Raw genomic sequence first — 26846 nt, forward strand, 5'->3', positions numbered from 1 at the left:
TTGTGAATGATCCAGGGAAGGGTAGGGGGTGTGGGCTGGGGGCAGGTAGCAAGGGGGGATCTCTGGCCGGCCTGGCTCCTTGGCTGACTTCTTACCTACTCCACGGCACCTCTCCAAGGAATTCACTAACTTTCTATAAAATATGGCATATACTTATAGAATATTAATATATTTAATAATATATTAATATGGGCGGCACCTCAAAGGAGTAGGGTGTCAGCCCCATATACCGGAGGTGGTGGGTTCAAACCCGGCCCCAACAAAAAACTGCAAAAAATAAACAAATAAGTAAAAATGCTTAAATGGTAATTTTTTAAAATAATAATATTAATATAATATTATATTATATTCAGGGAGCTATAGGATCATAGGAGAACAAATGGCCCTGTTGTTTCTGATGATAGAGTACCTGGTAAACTTAGGTCTTTACAGGACACACTGGAATTCTCTCCTGTCTAAGGAAATGTCCTCAAGGTCAAAAGTGCTTCTTTCCTTCATCTATTTATTATATTAATAATATTAATTAATGTAATTAATCAACATTAATATAATTAATTATATAATAAAATTTATATAAAATATATAAAATTTAATGCGTTATATTAACATAAATATATTAAATTTTATAATTTATTATAAAATAATATTAATAATCGATATTGCATTAAATTTTATGATATTATATTTAATTAATATTAATTAACATAACATTAATTAATCATATCAATATAACATTAATTAATTATATTAATTAATATATTATTATAGTAATATAATAACATTTAATAATATATTAAAGGGAATCAAGATACACTTTAGTTCATTTCGTAGTTTATTCTGATACCTTGAAACAAAATAATGGCCAAAGAAAGATTTTCAAAAAAGCATTTCCTGGAAGCAAAGCAGCATGGGGAGCTAGGTAGGGGTGGGGAGGTGGCAAGGACTGGGGAATGGCAAGTCTCCACGTAGGTCGGCCCAGCTGTAATCCCTAACCTGGCCCAGGCCAGCCTCTTCCCAGGACTTAGTATTGGGATCATGGTCAGTGGCCATGACTAATTCACCAGAGTCCCTGTCACTGAAAGGGCAGAACGAACCTGAAGAAGGACCACCTGGCTCAGAGTGAGATGATGGCAAGGACCAGGCTCAGTGTGAACATCACCTACAGGGACAGCCTCCCACCTTCCTCAGCAGACTTGCGTGAAACAACGCTTCAAGACCTGCCCTGCATAGCTGAAGTAGCCCAGCTGTCTGTTCCCTTTCTAGAAACTCATACCTCAGGGAAAGTCCTTGTTTTTCTATAGTGATGGAAAAATAAAATAAAACAAGGGAAAATCCTTTAAGGCTACTAGACAGCAATTGTCAGTACCTGGAATGCAGAATTGTTGCTGGGTCATGATAAGCGGGATAAGCAATGTTCCCAGGGAAGGGGTTGAATAAAGAAGTTGAATGACTTGGAGAAATTTGTAGAGAAGATAGTCGGCCAACCTGACGGGTAAATAAAGAGCTGATGGTATTCAGCAGGATCTTCTGGCCAAGGATTTATAATCTGAAACCCTTTGTGAACTTGATAAGAGAGGAAAGTAACAACTGAACAACTGAAGGAGTAATTTACAAACAAGTTCTGCCAGAAAATTTTAAACATGGCAGACCAAAAAGAAAGGGACTGGGGGAAAAGGTTCAAGTGCTCCCAGCTGACCACTGACCATCATCTCAGAGCACAGCATGCACTTGGAGATGAAACAGCTCCATTTCAATAGCTTGGCACTGGTTGGGTTAAGGCAGAAAACCCAGCCCATTCAGCTCTGTTCTTCCCGACACTGAAGGTGGCATACAATTGTCAATCGCCACAGTCCTATACCTTTTTTCTACAAAAATGCATTATTTTTAGAAAATGTGTAGCTCCTGTCAGTTTGTCATGGTCACTACATGGTTACCCTGTTCCACAGCCTCTGTATCAGCGAGGTCTTTCCCTGCCCTTGTTACCCTAGCACTTTTGACCTTGAGGGCATTTCCTTAGACAGGAGAGAATTCCAGTGTGTCCTGTAAAGACCTAAGTTTACCAGCTACTCTATCATCAGAAACAACAGGGCCATTTGTTCTCCTTTGATCCTATAGCTCCCTAAATGCAAAACAGAAGTTACCAGGAAGAAGGGTCCAGCCAAAAGAGGTGAAAAATGGCTCAAAACAGGTGTCTGGCACTAATGCTATTCAAGCACCCTTCACTGGGACCTATTTCCCATCTGGTTAGCCAGAATATTGGATCAGAAAAATCATCCTTGGGCTCTACTGACAGTGCCCAGCTAGAGGCTATAGGAGCTCAGGGGCTCCCAGGGTGGAGTCAATGCTCAAAGCTTAAACCTCCTTGTTCCCAAGCAGATATCTGTAGGGCTGTTCCTAGTCTCTGCTTGAAACCAGATAAAAGTGTGGCTTGGGGAGGTCAGAGCAATAAGCCAGGGAAAGGAAGTCAGGGGGTGCTGAAGCCAACCACATAGTTCTCAGGGGAGATAACTAGCGTCTTTCAACGGCATTTCTGTTTACTATTTACTTTACTGACTTGCATTTTCTTTATGGGAATTTTCATCCATCTTGTGGCCTATTTCTTTTTCCCTTGTTACTAAAAAAGAGATCAATTTTCAACACAAGTTAGCAAGGAGAGAAGTGTATATTTTTAATTTGCCAAGTATGCAAAGAGTATTTCATGGTTCCAGTTGAATTTTATTTGGATAAAGTCATAAGTGAGCCTGAGGAGGCAGGGCATTGTGGTCTTACCTGAAAACTCCGCTGCTGCTGCTGCCACCACGGCACAGGCCAGCGTTCTGAGGGACCAGCCTGATTCACCTACTCTGAGGCAGATCTTGTGGGGCACAGAGGAGATTCCACTGAAGTCCCAGGATTTTAGTACCAGAAAGATGGGAGCCAGAACAGGCAGCAGAGGTGACAGCTGAGCAAGTGAGTGGGACTCCAGGTGCAGACTGACGAAGTTATTATGTTTTTAGGTATTAGCTCTGTGGCCTCAGGTCACAGTAAGTAAGTACACACCTACCACTTACCTCCTACAGCTGTTGAACAAAGTGATTGCCTGCAGGTACAGGCAACCAGCACAGCACGGGACACCCAGTGGATGCTTAAAAAAGGTTAGCTAATGTTGTGTTTGGATTCCACATTAGGTGCTGTTAGAAGAATTTGGAAAACACTGATTTGGCCCATCTCCTTCATTGGAGTTGTTTCTCCTTTAAAACAACTGAAAAATAACTTGCTAAAGTACACAAAAAGAACTTAAATGTATTTGTGTAAGATGATTTTCAAAAAGAATACCAGAGTAAAAGGAAAGACCAACATTCCTTTGCTTCTCCACCTACTCCCACTCCAACTCCTCTCCCCAGAGACAGCCACTGGCATCATTTCCAGACCTTTTAGCTACACAGTCACGTATATAAACACATTTTTTGCTTTTTATATAAATAGACTCATACCATACATGCTGGGCTATAACTTACACTTTGTACTTCACAATATGTCTGAGAGTCTTTTTCCCATGTTAGCACATCTAAAATCTGTCCTCATTTTGCTACTTTTTATAATGGTATAAAGTATTCCATAGCATGAGCCGGGTGCGGTGGCTCACACCTGTAATCCTAGCACTCTGGGAGGCTGAGATGGGTGGTTCACTTAAGCTCAGGAGCTTGAGATCAGCTTGAGGGAGAGTGAGACCCCATCACTACTAAAAATATAAAAATCAGCCAGACATGGAGCCTGTAGTCCCAAATCAGGAGATTGAGGCAAGAGAATCACTTGAGCCCAGGATTTTGAGGTTGCTGTAAACTATGCCATGGCATGCAAGCCTGGGGCAACAGAGTAAGACTCTGTTTAAAAAAAAAAAAGGGGGGGATTCCTTCTAATGCAGTGATTCTCAATCTTCCTAATGCCTCGAGGTATTTTCATTGTTACAAAGGGGTTGAGACCCAAGGTTGAGAACTGATATATCTTGATTTATGTAACCATTCTTCAATGATAGAAGAATTATACATGATATGAATACCCTGACTTTTTTGATTTACAGGCTGCAGTTCACCTCTTCCTTTGTACATCTTCCTCACTATGTGGATGTTTTGGTAGACTTCTTGTTCTGATAGATAATGATGATTTATTCTTTTTTTTGAGATAGAGTCTCAAGCTGCCGCCCTGGGTAGAGTGCTGTGATGTCACAGCTCACAGCAACCTTAAACTCTTGGACTTAAGCGATTCTCTTGCCTCACCGTCCCAAGTAACTGGGACTATAAGCACTGGCCACAACACCTGGCTATTTTTTGGTTACAGTTGTCATTGTTGTTTGGGAGGCCCAGGCTGAATTCGAACCCCCCAGCTCCAGTGTATGTGGCTGGCACCCTAGCCACTGAGCTACAGGTGCCAAGCCGATTTATTCTTTATAAAAGTTGTAACAATGAGGGCGGTGCCTGTGGCTCAGTGAGTAGGGCGCCGGCCCCATATGCCGAGGGTGGCGGGTTCAAACCCAGCCCCGGCCAAACTGCAACAAAAAAATAGCCGGGCGTTGTGGCAGGTGCCTGTAGTCCCAGCTGCCTGGGAGGCTGAGGCAAGAGAATCGCGTAAGCCCAAGAGTTAGAGGTTGCTGTGAGCCGTGTGACGCCACGGCAGTCTACCCGAGGGCGGTACAGTGAGACTCTGTCTCTACAAAAAAAAAAAAAAGTTGTAACAATGAAATCCTGCATTGTTAACCTTGTAATTTTCTTACTAATCTGATGTCGGAAACATAGTATCCTATCCCCTCCCCCACCATATTTACTAGCTAACTAATTTCTTCAGTAAGTTGTCTAACCCCGTACTCTTTCTTCTAATGGATTACTTATCTTACTTACTGGTTTTTAGGAATCTTTTACATGTGCTACATATTATTTGTCTTATAGAGCTTAAACTATTTTTTAATCCATTAATTGTGTTTATGCTTTCTTTTGCCAAACAGAATTTTGTTATTTTTATGTTGTCAAACCTTTCAGTACTTTCCATTACCACTTCTGTGTTTTATGACTTGTTTATTCCCTTTTAATAATAGGGCAGTCTACTCTTTCCATTTAACAGAGAGGGCAATTCATAAGCTATAGCAGAGTCAGTACTAGCCCACAAATCTCTCCTGATGGCTGGCCCAAGAATTTTGCTACTAAATCCCATTGCTTCTCTGTTGTTACCAGCAGTTTAAAAACTGACTCTGTCACCCTGGGTAGAGTATAATGGTGTGATCATATCTCATTGCAACCTCAAACTCCTGGGCTCAAGCGATCTTCCTACGCCAGCCTCCTAAGTACCTGGGACTACAGGTGCATACCACCAAGACATCCAACTAATTTTTCTGTTTAGCAGAGATGGGGTCTCCCTCTTGCTCAGGCTAGTCTAGAACATCTGAGCTCAAGCAACCCTCCTACTTTGGCCTCCCAGAATGCTAAGATTATAGGCATGAGCCATTGTACCTGGCCAACTCCTGCCCCCGCCCCGTTTTTTCGTTGAGACAGTCTCACTCTGTCACCTGGGGTAGAGTGCCATGGCCAAAGCTTAGCTCATAGCAACCTCAAACTCCTGGGTTTAAGTGATCTTCCTGCTGAGGCCTCCGGGGTAGCTGGAATTACAGATGCCTGCCACAATGCCCAGCCAATTTTTCTATTTTTAATAGAGATAGGGTCTTGCTTTGCTCAGACGGGTCTTAAACTCTTGATCTCAAGGGATCCTCCTGCCTTGGCCTTGTAGAGTGCTAGAATTATAGGCATGAGATATGCCACCTCACCCCCCCAATCCAACTTTTAAGAAAATTAAAGAGGTATGATTCTCTCAACGTTATTTCTTCTTCCCTTTCTCCTTTTTTTTTTTTCCTCTCCATTGCTGTTGGCATGAATTATGTGCATTCTTTGTAAGACTAGGGGACAGAGATGAGTCAGCTGTGATTCCTGTATTCAAGGAGCTCAAAAGCCGTGTGTATGTACAGGGTAAACAGAAATTACAATAAAACATAGAAATTTGGCTTCTCCATGGACAGGCAATCTGAAGAAAGCATAGTGATGTGTTGGCAGGGATCCTGGGCCTCCAAAAAGAGACCTTTTTTTTTTTTCTTAAAGAAATAGGGTCTCTTTTGGGTGCAGGACACAAGGACAAGAGGCACTCTACCTAACAAATTCAAATATTAAATATTGTGACCTGGTTGTTTGTATCCTCACATTAACCTGAAATTCAAAAAAAAAAAAAAAAAAAAAAAAAAAAAAGAAATGGGGGGATCTCACTAAGTTGCCAGGCTGGATTCAAACTCCTGAGGTCAAGCAATCTTCCTGCCTTGGCCTCTCAAGTAGCTGGGACTACAAGATGCGCACCATAGTGCCCAGCTGGACCTGGTCTTTGTTTCCACAGAGATGGAATATTTTATAGCAATATTACATTCTACCTTCCTAGTAGAGGTACACAATCCCCAGACCCCTTTACCTCACTTTGAGGTTTACAGAGACACAATGACCTAGGTTGCTGACCAGAGATGTTAAAAGGCAAACCCTAGAGTAACAACATATCTAAAGTACAATAAAATTTGATAACTGTCAAGTAATAAGGTATTTATGACCAAATACATGAGGCTTCTATGACTCACAGATGAGTAGTCGGTAAAATGGGATCAATGCTTAGATAAAATGATGATGGGACATTCTAAAAACATAGAGCACTGTGTAACACACAGTAAATCCACACAGAGCACTTTTACATTAATTCAGCGAAATCACTGGAATGGGGGGATTAAGCACGTAAGCCAATGGACAGAATCACCACACAGTGAAACAGAGGTGAAACCCAACAACCCAACCCACTGACGTCATGTTCCAAACTCCCTTGGGAAGGTCTTACCAGAGTTCCATCCGTCAGGGTACAGCCAGAGAAGCGTTTTGCAAGAAATCCCTCAAAGTTAGTTGTTCTCTGAATAGCAAAAAGAAGCAATTTCACCTCAATTTCCTTAGCTCTGGTACGCATAATCTTGGCAAGTTCTGTCCTTCAAAACAAAGAGATAAGAATATTGTCACAATGACCATTCATTCAAGGTAAGACAAAGTAAATGGCTTTGGCTTACATTCACACACACACACACACACACACACACACACACACACACACACACACGCAATGTCTGTGGTTATTTCCTACCCTGCGGTCTGTTACCTGCTTAGTCTAACACCTGGGAAATAGAAACACATGTTCTGAATAAGAATTTCAAGGCAGGCCGGCCCCATATACTGAGGGTGGCGGGTTCAAACCCAGCCCCGGCCAAACTGCAACAGAAAAATAGCCGGGCGTTGTGGCGGGCGCCTGTAGTCCCAGCTACTCGGGAGGCTGAGGCAAGAATCGCATAAGCCCAAGAGTTAGAGGTTGCTGTGAGCTGTGTGACGCCACGGCACTCTACCCGAGGGCGGTACAGTGAGACTCTGTCTCTACAAAAAAAATAAATTAAAAAAAAAAAAAAAAAAAGACTTTCAAGGCAGAATTATGTGCCAGTCAAAAACATCAAGGATTACAGAGACTTACTTCTTTACCTGGTTACAACTATTTTTATATCTTTAAACCTTTCAATAATTTGCTAATAATATATATGAAGCATTTACTTGTTATTTTATTAAAATGTATATATCATATACTTAACAAATGCAAGCAGTGTAACCTGGTTCTTTATACCCTCAATGAGTTCAACAATAAAAAAAAAAGAAAGTCTAAAATGTATATATCATATAATTGCACAAGTCATTAATTATTGAATTAAAAAGTCCTCCCTCTTCTACAGAGCTCAATAACCATCTCTTCCATGAAAGAGCAGGAACCCTGGAAATGCATGTGAGAGATGGGAATTCCCATGTAAAAAGGAACACTTATATGCTGAGGTTGTCCCTGCCGATAAAGTTCATGTGCAACTCCATCAAATATTGTGTTTTGGGATATAAGTAATGGTGACATAGAGTTCTTAGTAAACACTAACCTATCATTATCTTCCCACACAAATAAGTGACAAAATCAAACAAATGGCCTCTGAGTTTATTTGAGAATGATGTATCTGTAGGATTAGCCAAAATTCTAACAGTAAAAGCTTGGCAGCAGCACTGCCATTAGCTGAAACAACGCTGGCAGGTACTGACGCTCCCAGCGGCTTGTTGGCTTTAATAAACGTCCAAGCCTCTTGCAGGCTTCATTTTTCACAGAGTTAGTTTGAAAGTCTGCTGAACTGTAGGCTACAGGGGATTAGTTAATAGTTTCTGAAGGAATTCACTCTTTTTTTGCTAATCAGGATTTAGAAGATGACAAGTGACTTTATTATATTGTTTTAATTTAATTTTATTTTCTGAGATAGTCTGACTCTGTTGCCCCAGGCTACAGCGCCATGCCGTCAGGCTGGCTCCCAGCAACGCCAAACTCCTGGGCTTAAGCAATCTGCCACAGTGAACAACTGACTTTATTTATTTTATTTTATTTTAGAGACTGAGTCTTAGTATGTCACCCTCAGTAGAGTGCTGTGACATCATAGCTCACAGCAACCTCCGACTCTTGGGCTCAAGTGATTCTCTTGCCTCAGTCTCCCAGTAGCTGGGACTAGAGGTGCTTGCCACAACGCCCAGCTATTTTTCATGACCAGGTCTCACTGTGGTTCAGGCTGGTCTTGAACCTGTGAGCTCAGGCAATCCACCTGCCTTGGCTTCCCAAGTGCTAGGATTACAGGCATGAGCCACTGAGCCCTGCTGAACTGACTTTAAATTAGTATTAAAAGGCTATCTGGGGCGGCGCCTGTGGCTCAAGGAGTAGGGCGCCGGTCCCATATGCCGGAGGTGGCGGGTTCAAACCCAGCCCCGGCCAAAAAAAAAAAAAAAAAAAAAGGCTATCTGTGCTAACATGCGTGTTTCTTAAAACAATGGCTACCTGGAATGGAGCCAGGCACAATAGTCCCAGCTACTTGGGAAGCAGAGTGAGGAGGGTTGCTGGAGGCCAGGAGTTTTCAGGCCAACCTGGGCAACACAGCAAGACCCCCCCCCCCCACATCTCTTAAAAAAAAATTTAAACAACAATAACAAAATAGCCACATAAAGTATACAACACCAAGAGTGAATCCTAACATAAAATACAAGCTTTAGGGGACAATGATGTGCAAGGTCGGCTCACTGACTGTGACAAGTGTATCACTGTGGAGGAAGGTGCTGACCTCGGGGGATCCGTGCCTGGGTAGGGGAAGAAATGCCTTCTGCTTAATTTTGCTGTGAACCTAAAACTTCTCTTAATCAAAAAATAGTCCTATCTCTCAAATTATTTTTTCCCCCAGAATATATTTAAAGCATGGGATTTGCCTGTGATTTTAAGATGGCCACCGTGAATCATGCTCAGGTGGCTGGGTGGTGCTCAGATAGAGGCCTTTCCACCCTCCTTATTAGCCCAGAGTTAAATGTAATTGTGTACTACTCGATGGGAATACACAGCTAATAAGAACCAGCTACCAACACTGCTGTAGTATTGTTGCAAATGAGGAATGTATAAAGTTTGGCACTAGCCTTAGCTTTGTGGTAAATACACTGCACCCATCTTTTTGGGCTTTAATTTTTCAGTATAAAGGACTCGCTGGCCCTGGGCTACACTCATGGGTACTGTAGAGAGGATGATTGAGGGAAGGTCTTTAAAGTGCTTAGAACATCTTGAAATCTGATGTGTCTTGGTGGGGTGGGGGGCACCACTGCTTGCCCCTGCGGTCCTTTTATATTATCTGAAAAATCACTCCTGGAACTGCCGTCCTCACAGCTGGGGGCATATGCCCCAGCCCGTGCACCACCCCTGCTGCTGCCTGGGCAGCGGAAGGCGGGGCACAGTGCCTGTAATTATTACACATGAATTCAATTAAATTTGCTGCCTCTGCAAATAAATAAATAAATAAATAAATAAATAAATAAATAAATAAATAAATGAATAATAAAGTGCTTAGAACATTCAGATACCATTATTATTACCTACCCAGAGACTATAAACACTGTATTAGGGGTTGGAAATTCATTCAACAACTATTTCCTATGTCATTAAAGTAGCTACTATCCCTGTCTCTATGGAACTACCCATCTATGATAGTAAGCCGGAAAACCAAAATGACGATGGATATATATACAGCCAGCACACTGGTATATGTGATACAGATGTGGGGAAAGGTACAGGGATGCCTTGTATAGCTGACTCTGGTAGATGGGTCTTGGGCTGGAAAAGTAGAGAGAAGGCAGCCTGTTTGAGATAAGAGGGTGGTGTCAATCATTTGGTGGAGTCTAAAAGTGGTACCCAACCCACAGGACAACATGGAACCACTAGAGACTCGTTGGAGGGGAGGGGATTGATTTAAAAAATTCACTGAACACCAGAATGAGTAGGGAGCTGGGATCTACCTTGTCACGTGGCAAAATTCCACTGCAATCCTCTCCGTCATGTACCACTCACGTGGAAACATACGGCCGTACTTCTCCTCATAGTCCACAAGCTGGCGTTTTATCCAGGCATAGCGTCTGTCGATTTTGTCTAGCCAGGCAACCTTATGAAGGTAGGGAACAAAAATCACCCCGGTGCTTAGAAGTTATATTAACAGTTTAAGAAAACAAGTAAAAATGCAGAACTAAGAAAAAGATAACCAATCTCTATATTGCTTAAGGTTTTAAACAATCTAAACTATGTTTTTTACTTGATCCAGAGGTTTTAGCCTGGGGTACATAATTGGACTTCAGAGTTCTGTAAATTTTCAGGAACTATGCACAGTTTTTGTATATAGGTGCATTTTTCTGGGGAGAAGATCTATAGCTTTCATTAATTTCTCCAAAGGATCAGTGATCTCAAAATGATTGAGAACCACTGAACTGTAAAGTTAGTCCCTAGGAGTCACTGTTCAACAATCAATACTGTAAGTCAGTACAAGTCAGTGAAGCTACATCAGGTATAAATCAGTAGGCTCGACAAGAATCATTTTTCAATAAAATTCAAGTGTTACATCTGATCTCATTTGGTCAATACTTACATCTTGGTTTTCTTGAAAAAGTACTAGATACTCTGACAGATGCTGTTTAATAAACTTTTTGATGATTTCCTGTTTGATTCTGGGTTCCAAAATATTAGCAATCAGACACGCATCTCGTAGGACATTGCTGGGTCCTCCTGGTCTCTAGTAAAACAAACAACATGCACCAGTTCAAAAGCCAGAAACCCCCTTTAAAGTGCCTGGCCTCTGACAGCTGCTACTTCTTGTTTCTCTCACATTGTTAGTGTTACTACCCCTCCCTTGACACTCATTCTTTTTACTGTGGGTGGATATATCAGAGATATATCAGTTACTTGTTTTCATGAAAGAATCATTAAGCTCGTCTCACAGTAGCCAATACAAAAACTACCCTGTGAATCAGCAATGAAACCTTTTGCAAAACAGGGCCAACAATGATCACAGGAAATTTTATTTTCTGAAAACCAAAACTGAAAGAGACCTAAAAAGCCAGCATGACACCAGCCTGTGACTTTGTCAGAGAGGCCCACGAGCCAGCATGACACCAGCCTATGATGTCAGAAGACTTTGTCAAAGAGGCCCACAAGCCAGAATGACACCAGTCTCACTCCACCTGCGCCACTTTTTCCTAATTCCAACTTCTATGACTCTTGTTCTTAAAGAGCTATATGTGGGTCATTACAAAAGTGTTGAGATACACAAAAATCAAGAAACGTAAAATCTGCACAGATGGAAACAAATGAAGCCCTCCCAGCAACACCGATAAGCCAAGCAAGCTAAAGCTTGCACAGGTGATCAGAAAGGATGCTATCAAGTGTGTTCCTCGGAAGTGAAATAATGAACCATAATATAATCTACTTTAAAAGTTTTGTAGTGGGGGGCGGCGCCTGTGGCTCAGTCGGTAAGGCGCCGGCCCCATATACCGAGGGTGGCGGGTTCAAACCCAGCCCCGGCCAAACTGCAACCAAAAAATAGCCGGGCGTTGTGGCAGGCGCCTGTAGTCCCAGCTACTTGGGAGGCTGAGGCAAGAGAATCGCTTAAGCCCAGGAGTTGGAGGTTGCTGTGAGCTGTGTGAGGCCACGGCACTCTACCGAGGGCCATAAAGTGAGACTCTGTCTCTACAAAAAAAAAAAAAAAGTTTTGTAGTGACCTGCTTAGTTGTGTGGTAGCCTTTAAAATCAAAAATCAGATTCTAAAACACTGGACTTATTTCCCTATAGTCAACCACCCAGACAGCCAAAGGTAAAATATTGTGGTATCAGCCCCTTGACCTGAAAAGACCAGTGGAAGGTTATCAGTGCAGTTACTGGTACGCCATGATGGGGTGCTCTTTGTTATTACCAAAGGCAAGTCAATTTTGCTGAAAAATTCTTTACAGCAAATCACGGACTTAACATGGTTGGCTGAGTGAACTACAGCACAAAGAACACTTGGACTCTTCTACCATTGGCTTGGTTAGAAAGTCACACAGCTTTAGTGCAGCTACTCAACCTCATATAAAAAATAATAGACTTTAACCAGATGATGAATAAGGTTCTTCCAAATCTTCATTTTATTTAATTAATTAATTAATTAATTTATTTATTTTTGTAGAGACAGAGTCTCACTTTACCGCCCTCAGTAGAGTGCCATGATGTCACAGCACTCACAGCAACCTCCAGCTCCTGGGCCTACGCGATTCTCCTGCCTCAGCCTCCTGAGCAGTTGGGACTACAGGCGCCCGCCACAACGCCTGGCTATGTTTTTGCTGCAGTTTGGCCGGGGCTAGGTTTTAACCCTCCACCTTCAGTATATGGAGCCGGCACCTACCCACTGAGCCACAGGTGCCGCCCTTCATTTTATTTTTTTGGTCAATTCTTTCTAAATCTATCCTTCTCTGCTTCAAAGTGTTACATAAGCTGCCTGAGACCTATAGTGTTAAACCAGTGACTTGTTTCGCACTGAGTGGCTGTTAATGTCATCTGCTAAATACACTAACTACTCAACTCTTACTTCTGGATGAAAAGGTTTGATCTAGTCGCAGAGGCAAATCCCTATGAGTTCATGGGTTTAGATTTTTCATTTACAGAGGATTTATTAGGTAACCTTGGATAATTTTTTTAAAAAATCTTGATTTCCATTTGTGAAATAGAAATAGTAACACAAGGCCTTTAAGAAAAGTCCATAACTTTTAAAAAGGATAAAAGAAAACTCAAAAAAAAAAGAGAGAGAGAGAGAAACACTAAGTCACTAAGCCAGAGAAATGGGAGGCATGTTGTTAAAGAAAACCATTTAACTTCATCTGCCTGGTGGGATCTGGGAAAAAAGATATAGAGTAGGTCATGGTTAGTTTCTTCTAAATAATAAAGATGGGCTTCATCTATCTTTCTGAAACTTCTTGAAAATAGAAAGGCAGTCTAGCAAAGCTGACTGAGGCCTAAAAGGAGTCCAGTGCCCACCGTTAGTGAACAGCCTCACAATTCTTTTTATTTCTTTGACCTTCATTTTTCCTCGAGTAGTAAACAGGAATAATGGCTTCCCAACATCTACTCCTTCCCTGCAGTTATATCAGATGACTAAAGAATATGAGGTTCTCAAAGAAAAGAACTTTATAAGTAAATACCTGATTACTAACAGACAGCCATAAAATATGAAGACATTAAAATCAGGAGCAGGTTTCCTATAGAAAGTAATCTACAAAAACTGGGCCAACCACACCCACTTACTTCCTAAGTTTCTTTTAGGGAGTACGCACACAAAAAAGTGATAAAGATATTTCCAGTTATTGAATTATAGAGCAGATCCAGGAAATGTTCCTTGGCTCAGTAAACGAATGTATAGCCCTCATCTCCACCCACCAAATTCAGCACGGAAGGCTCCTTGCCCCTGTGTGCTTCAGTACATTTCTGCCTTGAATAATTCTTTCTCTTGGAATAGCTCAAATAATAGAAAAAAAGCTTTTGCTGAGTATGAGCTCTTCCCTCTCTGACACATGCAAAGCATTAAGATGACATCTGCTACAGTTTGAAGGATAGAGCTAAAAGAAGTTACTCAAGCATGGTGACAGCCAAGTGAGGAAAAGCTTGTTACATGAGAAGGGTAACCAATAGCTCACAAGTGAAATACCACGGACTGTGCAGACACAACATAAACAGCTCTGCTACCAGCGAGAGCTAAAGGGCATTAATTCCAAAGAACAGGATTATGATCATTAAGAGTGAGGCTCCTAGCCGTGGCACCCAGAGAGTTACATAAGCCCCTGGATGCTCCTCCCAGTTGTCTTTTCACCAAACTGAAACCAGTAAGTTACATAACAATCCTAAAAAACACTGTGGCTTGAAGATTTCTTTTTAAACACAGCTATGAGAAAAAAGGAATTTATAGTGTAGACGAGATATATGGTTTGACATATACTAACTTAAATCACAACAAATCCCCACTTTTTGACCCCAGAAGAACACCAATGGGAAAGTGACATTGCTCTGGGATATTTAAAGTCAAGGACGGTCTCATTACCCTAAACTTGTAGCAAATGCATTTGCAGCTGCCAGCAAACACTTTTGGAATGATAAATGAGAAGGCAACTATAGTGAGTATGAATTTGGCGAGAATGGGTGATAACATCTAAAGACTGGAAGGGAAATGCAAAATAATACCTTGGTCCCCTGGGAAGGAAATGCTTCTTCAAAGTCAGCCAGGATCTGCTGTCCTAACTCAGTCTGTGCGGCCTTCACTCTGTGAGGAAAAGGGACATGTTACCACTTCACACAATTTTCAAATACCCACAAGTGATTATGCACAGATTCCCTTGGGATCAGAACTGTTGACATGTCTGGAGTTCACCCAGGCAGGGGACAGGGATGTGTGACCAGGTAACAGAGGTCACACACCAGGTAGCAGCAGGTTTATGATCAGGGCCCATGCATCTAATTTATTCTCAGGATGGCCTTTCTCTATCCCTCAAAGTTCTTTTAGGGCCACCCCTCACCTGTCATGCATGAGGTAGGGTATGTTAACCTTTACAAAATTTCACTGGGCAGTAGTTGATATTGTGGGAAAATGTTATAGAATAACGCTCAGATCAAATATAAATCCATTTTGAAAAGCAAGTATCCAACGTACTCAATACTAATACGAAGCCCACACACGAGAAAAACTCAATTCAATTCAAGATAGGGGTGGGGGAAGGAGGGAGAGGGACTGGTGTGCTCCCACTTAATGGGCACAGTGTGGGCGTATATGGCACACCTCCTGGGTGGGGGACACAGCTACAACAGGGACTATACCTAACAAACACAGACATTGTAACCTAATTCTTTATACTCTCAAATCAACCTGATCAACCTGAAATAAAAATAAGCACACAGTTGAATACCAAAATAAATAAATAAGTGTGTGTGCACACGTGCACATATGTGTACAAATCCATTTTGGATCACTGGTGTAAGTGTTCTCCTGATCCTTGGAGCAGAGAATGGGAACAGGGCTCTAAACCCTTTCATGGTGGTGTTTTTGATTTTTCTTAACCCAGAAACCAACAGAATCATAAGTTTTTAAATAAATGAACAAAAGAAATGTTTTCTAAAGTAAGAAGAAAAAAAAGAGCGAAAGGACACTGCCAATAAAGAGCGAAAGCCACTGAAGGAAGATTTAAGTTCAGAAATTTGTGAATATGAAGATGGAATTCCAGGCAAAACCAGTTAGAATGGGGAGGCCCAGCCTTCATGGTGGCTGCATGTAGCTCTGGACTATTTGTTGGCTTGAACGTAAGAGGAAAAAGGAGAAGGATGACACAGGAGCTGCACACTGCATCTTGCAACTGATCGCGGCCTCTATGTCCTCCATGTCCCCTGCCAGCTGTCCCCTCACACTGGCTACTTCCCAGAGCTGGAGTGCAGCTGGGCTCTGAGACCCTGCTGGATTGCTCTGTACCCAAGGCAAATACTTTATCTTTGCTAGAAGTACCATTAAGGAGTGTGCTTCCTTTCTTGGTCTCCACCCTGTTCCTTCCAAATAAACTTTGTGAAGTTTCTAGAAATAGTGAACAGCTCAAAACCACAATTTCTTTGGCTACTAATGAGTGCCTGGCAACTTGCTGAGATTTTTGTTTTTAAATGAGGGGATAGGCATGGCCCAAAAGAGTGTTTTTTCTGAGGCATATTTATAATTATGCCTTATTCCAAATACTTTCCAGGGTTTTCCCACTATCTTCAAAACTTTTAAAATCACTCTTACAGGTGGGTTTTCAGCCTTTCAGTCAGTTTTCAAGTGGGTCAGAAATGACCCAGATAAAGCTATTACTGGATTAGGTTCCTAGATCAGAATCAGGGCCATACATCAGAGTAGCCCAACAGACAGTGGGAAACATTCCTTGAGTGGGAACCTGATATAAGAGAAAAGAATATGTTTTCATAAACTTGTATTTGAGAGCATCTGTGATCCTCACACAGTGAGTCGGCAGATGGCCTCCTTTGGCCTCCAGGGACTCTTCTTGGAGGCACACACAGGTACAGTGAGGGCAAGCCCAACCCTGGCCAGAGGCACCCCCAGTCATATTTTCAGAACTACTGACCATCTCAGCAATACTGATGGTCCCAGCTCTGCGTCTTTCACCCCCCATTCCCATCCCTACCATTCTCTAATTCCATATTCTTGCTGACTCTGAAACTGAGGTGGCTGAAAAAACAACAAAAGCCTATGATGGGGCTTAGTACCGTCAGAATACAAAAGGGAGGGTGAATCACTAGACTGATATATAGACCTCCTTGCCATGTTCTTTAATCCACTTTTAAAGTCACCTCTTTTTTATTATTTATTTATTTATTTACTGTAGAGACAGAGTCTCACTATGTCGCCCTGGGTAGAGTGCCACGGCATTACACAGCTCACAGCAACCTCCAACTCCTGGGCTTAGGCGATTCTCTTGCCTCAGCTTCCTGAGTAGCTGGGACTACAGGCGCCCGCCACAATGCCCGACTATTTTTTTGTTGCAGTTTGGCCAGGGCTGGATTTGAACCCGCCACCCTCGGTATATGGGGCGGCACCCTACCCACTGAGCCACAGGCACTGTCCCAAAGTCATCTCTTGACTTAGGCTAGATTTGGCTGTGCCACTAGTGGGCTGCATGTAATCACAAGTCTTTTCCTCTCCAGGGGCCACAACTAAGAGCAGCTGTGAAATACAAGCATGGGGAGAGAGGCCTGTACTAAATTTTTTGTGTGTCTTCTCCAGTACTCATTATTCCGGGACACCCATCAAACAGTGCCAGTTGGTTTTACGGGGGGGGGGGGAGGGGAGGGCTGCAAGTTGGGTGCACTCTTAATGTTGGAGCAGAAGAATAAGCTTCTGTAGGCTGAGAACGGTGGCTCACGCTTGTAATCCCTGCACTCTGGGAGGCCTAGGCAGGTGGATTGCTTGAGCTCAGGAGTTTGACATCAGCTGGAGCAAGAGCAAGACCCCTGTCTCTAATAAATACAGGAAAGCTAGCCGGGCATAGCAGCACAATACCTGTAGTCTCAGCTACTCTGGAGGCTGATGCAGGGGTTTGGGTTGCTGTGAGCCATGATACCACGGCACTCTACCCAGGACAAAAGAGTAGCAACACAGTGATACTCTGTCTCAGAATAAATAAATAAATAAAAATTAAAAAAAAGAACAAGCTTCTGCATATAAATGTTCCCAGCAATGGTTTCTGAAGTAGTCGTCAGTAACTCAGAAGAAAGATCACTCATTCTCTTACGGACACTGTAAATGGTATCTAAACCCAAACCCCAGCCCCGTGCCTTTTCAGGTTAAGATGTGAACTGTACAATCAATTCCTAAACAGCATTCTAGAAGAAAGTCAACAGACATCTTTAGCCTCATTCCTTTAAATTTCTTCCTCTTATAACAATGAAAATTAACTTCCTACTGTAAAGAGATGGGTTAACTACGTCCCTTGTCAGCAGAGCAAATATGCGTACAGTAGGACTTCTGTAAGTTGACTACCAGAGGGACTGTAACAAACAAGTCAACATACGGAGGTGGTCAACATGAGGAACTAGGCCTTGGCTCGGGGCTCGGCGCTCAGTGGCTTAGGGTGCCAGCCACATACACCGAGGATGGCGGGTTCAAACCTGGCCCAGGTCTGCCAAACAACAAGGACAACTGCAACAAAAAAATAGTCCGGCCTTGTGGTAGGCGCCTGTAGTCCCAGCTACTTGGGAGGCTGAGGCAAGAGAATCTCTTAAGCCCAAGAGTTTGAGGTTGCTGTGAGCTGTGAGCTGTGACGCCGTGGCCCTCTACCGAGGGCGACGTAATAAGACTCTGTCTCAAAAAAAAGAAAGGAAGTAGGCCTACTATACTGATACACACATGTGATCTATGAAAATAAGGTCAACTTAAGGAGGGGGTCAATGTAGGTGGTCACCTATGGAGGTTCTACTGTCTAGTATATGCATTCAACTACCAAGATTTCCCAGTCACCCTTATGAAAGTCAGCCTACAACTCAAAGAGAATAGGGTAAATAAAAATTCCTCCTGGCATCTAAACAAGCTCAGCCTGCTGCATGGTGACAATTCAATGTTGGTCCCTCTTATGATACAAAAGATGCATGGTGCTGCTCAGCAAGAGAGGGCAATCACATAGTTTCTGGCATCCTCCACCTATGGGACTTCAGGGTTGTTCAAAGGTGCCCTTTCCTGAATGTGTCATCAGTTTTTCATAAGGGATGGTTGCTGAGGGTAAGAAGATGATAAAAGTTAGATATTTGTGGATAAAGCAACCCTGACATTTTTGCTACCTTGTGAATGACAGTCCCAAAGAAAATACCCTCAACAATTCTCAAATAAATATATTGCCCTTCCAAGTACATGGAGTCTGTATGGAACAAGGTGGTTAATGAGTCAGATGCTACATTTTTCAAGCAGACAGACACTAAAAAGACTCTCAACCTAGAATCTCAGAGTGACTCAGCAGGATGCTTCTGAGATCAACAAGGACAATCTTCCTACTTTTGAAACTATAGAGGCCCAGAGAGAACTTGTCACAGCCGTACAGCCAGTCAGTGGAAAGCCATTCTCTGGTTCAGTTCTTTTTTCACTAGACCATGTGACTTCCCAACCAGCCAAGCTTCTCTCATGTAAGAGGTCACAAACAGATCTGCAAAATATTTCTTAGCTCAAGAGTTCTGTGGTTTTCAAGAAAATGCAAAAATCTTCCATTCTTTCTCAGGAAATACTGACTTCTGACCAGAAACATTTGCTTTCATGGATATGCTCAGGCCAGGAGGGTTTGAAACATTAAGATATTAAAGAAAAAAAACCTTTCCTTCAATGCTACATTAAACATTTAAGCATTTTCCAGAAGGGAGTTTGGAAGGAATAGCTGTATTCAAGTCAAGGCTCAAGATCTTCATACTTCAAAAATACAAAGGTTTCAGAAGGCAACCTTTCTTATAACTTCTGCAATTTATAGACAGCAAGATATTAAAGAAACTGAAGAAATGCGTAGGGTGTAACTCTCCTGCTTTCTCCCGGCTTCCTAAGACAAACAGCTATTTCTATCATTTCCAGATGGTTCTACCATCACTATGTAAACACTAGGAAGGAAAACTCACCAGAAATGATGCTAAAAACAAGAAGTCTGGGCCGGGCACGGCAGCGTGGGCCTCTAATTCCAGCACTCTGGGAGGCCCAGGAGGGAGGATCCCTTGAGTTTAGGAGTTTGAGACTAGCCTGAGCAAGAGTGAAATCCCATCTTTACTAAAAATAGAAAGACTAGTTGGCCGTAGTGGCACACACCTATGGTTCCAGCTACCTGGGAGGCTGAGGCAAGAGGACTGCTTCAGGCCAAGAGTTTGAGTTTGCTGTGAGCTATGATGCCACGGCATTCTATCCAGGGTGACAGAGTGGGACTTTGTCTCCAAAAAAAAAAAAATTTAGGGTCTGGACTTTCCTCAAACTTTTAGTACCTCTTATAAAGCAGGTGTAGTTAAGCAAGCACTGAAAACAAGCAGCTTTCTCCTCTTGCGTTTTGAGTGTTACTTAGCACATAGTCACCTGTACAAAATTATTGCCACTATAGTGAAATGAACTAAAAGAAAAGTAAATTCTCCTGTGTTCCACCAACGCTACTTGATAATGAACGTTTAGAACACTGAGATATATTTATTAAATGTTGGGTATTCTCTCTTTAAGGGTAATTCATTACAACAAGTGATGACAAAGTTCCTTCAAATTTATAAAGCTACCACCTCTTTGAAAAAGTGTTGAAAAGAGCACACCCAAAGCACAGGCAACGAAAGTAAAAATAAACAAGTGGGACTACATCAAACTAAAAAGCCCACCAGGGAAACGCAAATCAAAACCACCTCATGACCTAATAGGAAGCATCTTTTCTTTTTTTTTTTTTCCTTTTTTTAAAAGAGATGTGGGCTTGCTCTGCAGACTTAAACCTCCTAGGCTTTTGCTCATTTTTGAATTGAGTTTTTGACTGTTGTTGAATTTTAGGAGTTCTTTATATACTCTGGATATTAATCCCTTATCAAATAAATGATTTACAAATATTTTCTCTGATTTTGTGGGCTGCCTTTTTATTATGTTAATACTGTCTTTTGATGTCAGTTTTTAAAAAGATTCATAAAGTCAAATTTATCTATTTTTTTCTTTTGCTGCCAAGAACTTTGGAGTTATATCCAAGAAATCACTCCTGAATCCAATGCTGTGAACATGTGCTTGTTTTTTTTCTAAGAGTTCTATAATTCTAGGTCTTAAGTTTAGGTTGTGGATCCATTTTGAGTTGTTTTTTGTATAGGTTAAGGTCCAACTTCTATCTTCTGCATGTGGACATCCAGTTTCCTGGAAGACTATCTACTCCCCAGTGAATAGTCTTGGCACCCTTATCGAACCCCGACATTGCTTTTTTACAAATAAAATCCAGTTCTGTCATATTCTTGCCATCAATAACACCCCTCCCATCCCACCAACTGGTAATCAACTCCTAAACACATCTCTTTGACCTCATGGCCATTGCTTTATAAGGTTCTTATCTTTTCTATTCTAGAACATACTCCTAATTTCTAGTCTCCTGTATCTCTATGATCCACAGGACTTTTGCAAAATATAAATGAGATCATGTCCCTCCCTCCTTAAATTTTTTTTACTGTCCACAAAATAAAGAATAGATTCTTTAGCAAGACTTATAAAATCTGACCCTATGGACCTACATAGCCTTATCACCCTCTGCTGCCTCTCGAATTACCGTTTTATTTCTTCTCTCTCTAATCTTCTCCCTCCCTGTCTTGGTGGTGAGGCCCTACCTATTTTAAAATTCAGATTAAGGCCAGGTGAGGTGGCTCATACCTGTAATCCTAGCACTCTGGGAGGCCAAGGATGGTGGATGCTCAGGAGTTTAAGACCTGCCTGAGCACGATTGAGACCCTATCTCTAATAAAAATAGAAAAACTGGGTGGCACCTGTGGCTCAAAGGAGTAGGGCGCCGGCCCCATATGTCGGAGGTGGTGAGTTCAAACCTAGCCCCGGCAAAAAACAAAAAAATAGAAAAACTAGCCGGGCATAGTGGTGGGTGACTGTAGTCCCAGCTACTCGGGAGGCTGAGGCAAGAGGAGCTCTTGAGCCCAAGAATTTGAGGTTGCTGTGAGTGAGCTATGACACCACAGCACTCTAGTCTGGGGCAACTGAGTGAAACTCTCATTCTCAAAAAAAAAAAAAAAAAAAAAAAAAAAATTTTTTTCCTGATTAAAATTCTACTTTCCTATGACCCCAACCCTTGGCCCCTGCTTCCATTCTCATCTGAGATCCTGCTATACACAGGATCAGACACAGATCATACAGATCTGGTATCAGTACAGCACATACCAGATTTAGTGCTTCTGTGCTAAGTTATAACTTTCTATTAGTGTCTTTCTTCCCCATATAAAAATGGTGAACTCTTTGAGGGTAGAGAGTGTGTCTTTCTTATCTTTGTGCCTTCGGTACCCCAATATAGCATCCAGGATACAGAAAATCCATAGAAAATATCTATTAAGTAAATAAAGGAAAAAATAAATTGGAAAAACAGATCAACTCCTGGTTATTGTGAGAGTAGGAGTTGGGGATATTGGCCCCTGAGAGCAAGTCTGCCTGCTTCATTCATGCCCCCTTCCCTCCTGCAGCTCATAAAGTCCCAGATGTCTGCTTTCTTGGCTGCGTCACATTCCCAGTCTGATATGGCAATCAGCCAGCTCCCAGTATGAAGGGGTTAGGAAGGACGAGGGGAAGGGTGGTGACTTCCCTAGCACTCTTCCAAGCTCTGTTCCAACATTCCTTAATAGTTCTTTGGCATTTCTACTATAAGATGGCACACTGAGCACATGTTGCAACCTCTCATTCCTGGTCCAGATCCTCGGAAATAATAAAAAGATTTTAAGAAAAATCCAGAACCACACAGAAAAGAAGTGGCAGACTAGGAATTCTGAGGAACCCCTGGTAGGACATGATTAATGAAGAAATCACCGCCCAAGAATGCTTCTTAAAAATGAAAGACATGATGGCAGCAGACACCAGGAGCAGGAGTGGGGCCCAGTGGGATATGCTGGGACCCCACACTAGGAGTGGCTAAGCCAGTGTTCACATCTGCATCTATACCCTAAATGCTCAGATCAGACAGCAAATGTGGGCTCTGGGGTCTGAGAACCTTAGCAGAGGCCAGAGGGGCTGACAATACCCAGGAAGATCCAGGGGCCTCCTAGCCCAGAAGATGAGCCACTGGCACACCCACCTGGCAGGTTCCTCCAGGTCTGGCCCCACCTTAATTTAGAAGCACTGTTTGTGATACAGTCAGCCAAGCAGCACATGCTGCCTCTTCCCCGATGAGCAGGCATCAGGGAAAGAACATTCTCGATCAGACTAACAGAACATCAACAACAAAAATGAGCTTTCAGCTAAGAATCGCCAAACATTTGAAGAGTGCTAATATCAAGAAAGTGAGTCACCATACTCAACAAACTGAAGACCTTCCAATGGAGGACAAGAAACAGAATGGGTAACTCAAAGCTTTAAAACAGATATAATTTAGGGCTGGACATGGTGGTTCACACCTGTAATCCTAGCACTCTGGGAGGCTGAGGTGGGTGGATTGCTTGAGCTCATGAATTCAAGACCAACCTGAGCAAGAGCAAGACCCCATCTCTCTAAAAAAAAAATAGCTGGGCATTGTGAGGGGGGGGCACCTATAGTCCCAGCTGCTTGGGAGGCTGAGGCAAGTGAATCGGTTGAGCCCAGGAATTTGAGGTTGCTGTGAGCTGTGATGCCAGAGCACTCTACCAAGGGTGACAAAGTGAAACTCTGTCTCAAAAAAATAAAACAAGATAAAATAAAGTAAAATAGATATAATTTATATTCTCAGGAAGATTTAAGAACACATTATGCCCATGAAAAAAGAAACAGCTAGATATCTTAGAAACCAAAATGCTGGATTGTTAAAATAAAAAATTCAACAGCTGGGCCAAATAGCAGAATGGGCACAAGCAAAGAATAAACAAGAACAGGAAGACCGGCTAGGTACAGGCCATTAAAACAGGGGCATCATGAGACAAGAGAATTGGGGACCGCCTGGCCACCCAGCACCTTCTCACCTCTTAAGCAAGCACAAAGAAGATCAGCAGAGAACTGTCAGAGCTGAAAGTTCCTTTGGTTGCTCACACTCAGGTATGCATGCCGTGGAGCAGCCAGGCAGAAGAGCCCTACTTGACCGCCAGTCCCATGCACCTGGACCTGCGGCCAGATCATGGCCTCTGGCTGTCTCAGAGGGTTTTCATCCATCAGTAACTACAGCTGAAACAGACATCCTCCACATTGTGCACACTGGTTCTGCCTTTGTCCTTGAGAGTTGATACTTGGCATTAGCATGAAACTTGTGGGTGTGGGAGGGTTGAGAGAGAATTCTAACACAAAACATCCTATTAAAATTGTACTTGAGAGATGAAAAAACTCCTGTTGTATTTTGACAGAATTATTTTTATTAAAATATACATCCATGAGCAGTTAAAAAAAACAAACAAACAAAAAAACCCAGGAAGACCGAGTTGAGTTCTTTCAGAAAGCACTCAAAGGACAAAGAGATAGAAAGTATGAAAGAAGAGGGCGGCGCCTGTGGCTCAGTCGGTAAGGCGCCGGCCCCACATACCGAGGGTGGCGGGTTCAAACCCGGCCCTGGCTGAACTGCAACCAAAAAATAGCCGGGTGTTGTGGCGGGCGCCTGTAGTCCCAGCTACTCGGGAGGCTGAGGCAAGAGAATCGCTTAAGCCCAGGAGTTGGAGGTTGCTGTGAGCTGTGTGACGCCACGGCACTCTACCAAGGGCTATAAAGTGAGACTCTGTCTCTGCAAAAAAAAAAAAAAAAAAAAAAAGAATACAATAAGAACAGAGCATCACAGATAGTAAAATAAATAAATAAATAAATAAACCTATGTCCTAATAAAATTCCTGACTTCTCCTAGACTCCAAATTTCAAAGGCTTCCAGAGCAAAAGAAAACCAAAGAAAACTAGGTTATCTTGTAAGGGAGTAAGAATGAGATTGACTTCAGGTCATTAATAAGCAACACAGAATGCCAAACAAAAGATTTGCCTATTCTATCACACAATAGCTAAAAGGTGGAAACCACCCAAATGCCCATCAATAAATGAATGGATAGGGTGGCACCTGTGGCTCAGTGAGTAGGGCACCAGCCCCATACACTGAGGGTGGCAGGTTCAAACCTGGCCCCGGCCAAACTGCAATTAAAAAAAAGAAATAGCCGGGCATTGTGATGGGCGCCTGTAGTCCCAGCTACTCGGGAAGCTGAGGCAAGAGAATCACCTAAGCCCAAGAGCTGGAGGTTGCTGTGAACTGTGGTGCCACGGCACTCTACCAAGGGTGACAAAATGAGACTCTGTCTTTAAAAAAAAAAAAAGTAGATGAATGGATAAATAAAATGTGGTTTATACATACAATGGAATATAGTCTTAAAAAAGAATAAAATTCTGATACTGCTAGAACGTGGATAAATCTTTTTTTTTTTTTTTTTGTAGAGACAGAGTCTCACTTTACCGCCCTCGGTAGAGTGCTGTGGCGTCACACGGCTCACAGCAACCTCCAGCTCTTGGGCTTCCGCGATTCTCCTGCCTCAGCCTCCTGAGTAGCTGGGACTACAGGCGCCTGCCACAATGCCCGGCTATTTTTTTGTTGCAGTTCGGCTGGGGCTGGGTTTGAACCCGCCACCCCCGCTATATGGGGCTGGCGCCCTACTCACTGAGCCACAGGCACCGCCCGAACGTGGATAAATCTTGAAAACATTATATTAAGCCAGACACAAAAGGACAATATTGTTTGATTATACAAGGGACCAAGAATAGGCAAATGCACAGAGACAGAAAGTAGAACAGAGATTACAAGGAACTGGGGAATAGGAGGCTGTGGGGAGTTATTTAATGGGTACACAGTCTGTCCGAAACAAGTTCTGGAAAAGTTCTGGAAATGGATAGTTGTGATGGTATCATGCACAATATGAATATACTTATATGCCTATTTTGTACATTTAAAATGGTTAATTTTATATTTACATTTATGTTTTGCCACAATTATAAAATTAAAAGGGTAGGAAATCTGAATAGACTCATTACTGTAGAAAAAATTGAAAGGATAGTCAAAGATCTGCCTTCAAACCAGGTAACACACTCAGATGGTTTTTCAGATAAGATCTAATCCTAGATCTGACAAAGAATTAACATCCAGAATATATAGAAAAATTCCTACAAATCAATAAGAAAAGGATAACTCTGTAAGACAAATAGGCAAAGGATGTGAACAGGCACTTCACAGAGGAAATCTAAATGGTCAATCATTAATAGAAAAAATAGTAATCTCATAAACTACCAGGGAAATGAAAATTAAAAGAACTAGATACCATTTTTCTTCTATCAAATAGATAAAAATGAAAAACGACAATATTGAGTACTGTTGAGGGTACAGAGAAATGGGTATTCACACAATGTGCAGATATATAGTTTTATAGCTTTATAAAGCTTCTCTGGAGGGCAAATGGGCAGTACTTACTAAAATTTTAATGCCTACCTAACCTTATGATGATATATTTAAAAAATTAGAAACAAACAATATAGTGCTAGCAAAATGGATAAATAACCTGTGGTACGTTATTCTATGGAATTCTATGTATCAGTTAAATACAACGTGGGAAATCTCTAAAATACATTTATAGGATAGGTTGAAAACAAAAAACGAGGCCGGGCGTAGTGGCTCACACTTGTAATCCTAGCACTCTGGGAGGCTGAGGTGGGAGGATCACTTGAGCTCAGGAGTTTAAGAACAACCTGAGCAAGAGCAAGACCCCATCTCTACTAAAGATAGAAAAATTAGCCAGGCATTGTGGCAGGTGCCTGCAGTCCCAGCTATTCATGAGGCTGAAGCAAGAAGATAGTTTAAACCCAGGAATTTGAGGTTGCTGTGAACTAGCCTGGGCAACAGAGTGAGACTGTGTCTCAAAGAAAACAAAAAGAGGTTTCAGAATGAAGCATATGGCATGAAAACTATTTATTTAAAGCAAAACAAAACCATTAACTAAAACTATAGATCTATGTAAATATACGGATAAAAATCTGGGGAGATATCCATTAAACTGGTATCAGTCACTACCTCCAGGGAGAACAATGGGATTTGAGGTATAGCTGAAGAGAACTTAAGTTTCATCTGTATATATGACTTTTTTAAACAAAAGAAAACATATAAACTTGTCTAATTAAAAATAAAGAAACTTAAGAAAAAAGACGCTTGCAGCAGTCAAACGTATTAGGAAGGCAGAGT

General features: G+C 42.1%; 1 protein-coding gene across 7 annotated transcripts in view; it reads right to left on the minus strand.

The window, feature by feature from the left end:
* The window catches only part of VPS53 (VPS53 subunit of GARP complex), a 204325-nt gene that overhangs the window by 99240 nt on the left and 78239 nt on the right, over positions 1–26846 (minus strand). For all 7 annotated transcript variants that reach the window (XM_053568540.1, XM_053568542.1, XM_053568545.1 and 4 more), the window contains 4 exons: positions 14665–14743; positions 11051–11194; positions 10431–10573; positions 6889–7030 (listed from right to left, as the gene is read on the minus strand). In XM_053568540.1, the coding sequence (XP_053424515.1) occupies positions 6889–7030; positions 10431–10573; positions 11051–11194; positions 14665–14743 (508 nt within the window). The remainder of the gene's footprint in view (positions 1–6888; positions 7031–10430; positions 10574–11050; positions 11195–14664; positions 14744–26846) is intronic.

This window comes from Nycticebus coucang, chromosome 18, assembly GCF_027406575.1.
Source record: "Nycticebus coucang isolate mNycCou1 chromosome 18, mNycCou1.pri, whole genome shotgun sequence".
Taxonomy (NCBI): Eukaryota; Metazoa; Chordata; class Mammalia; order Primates; family Lorisidae; genus Nycticebus; species Nycticebus coucang.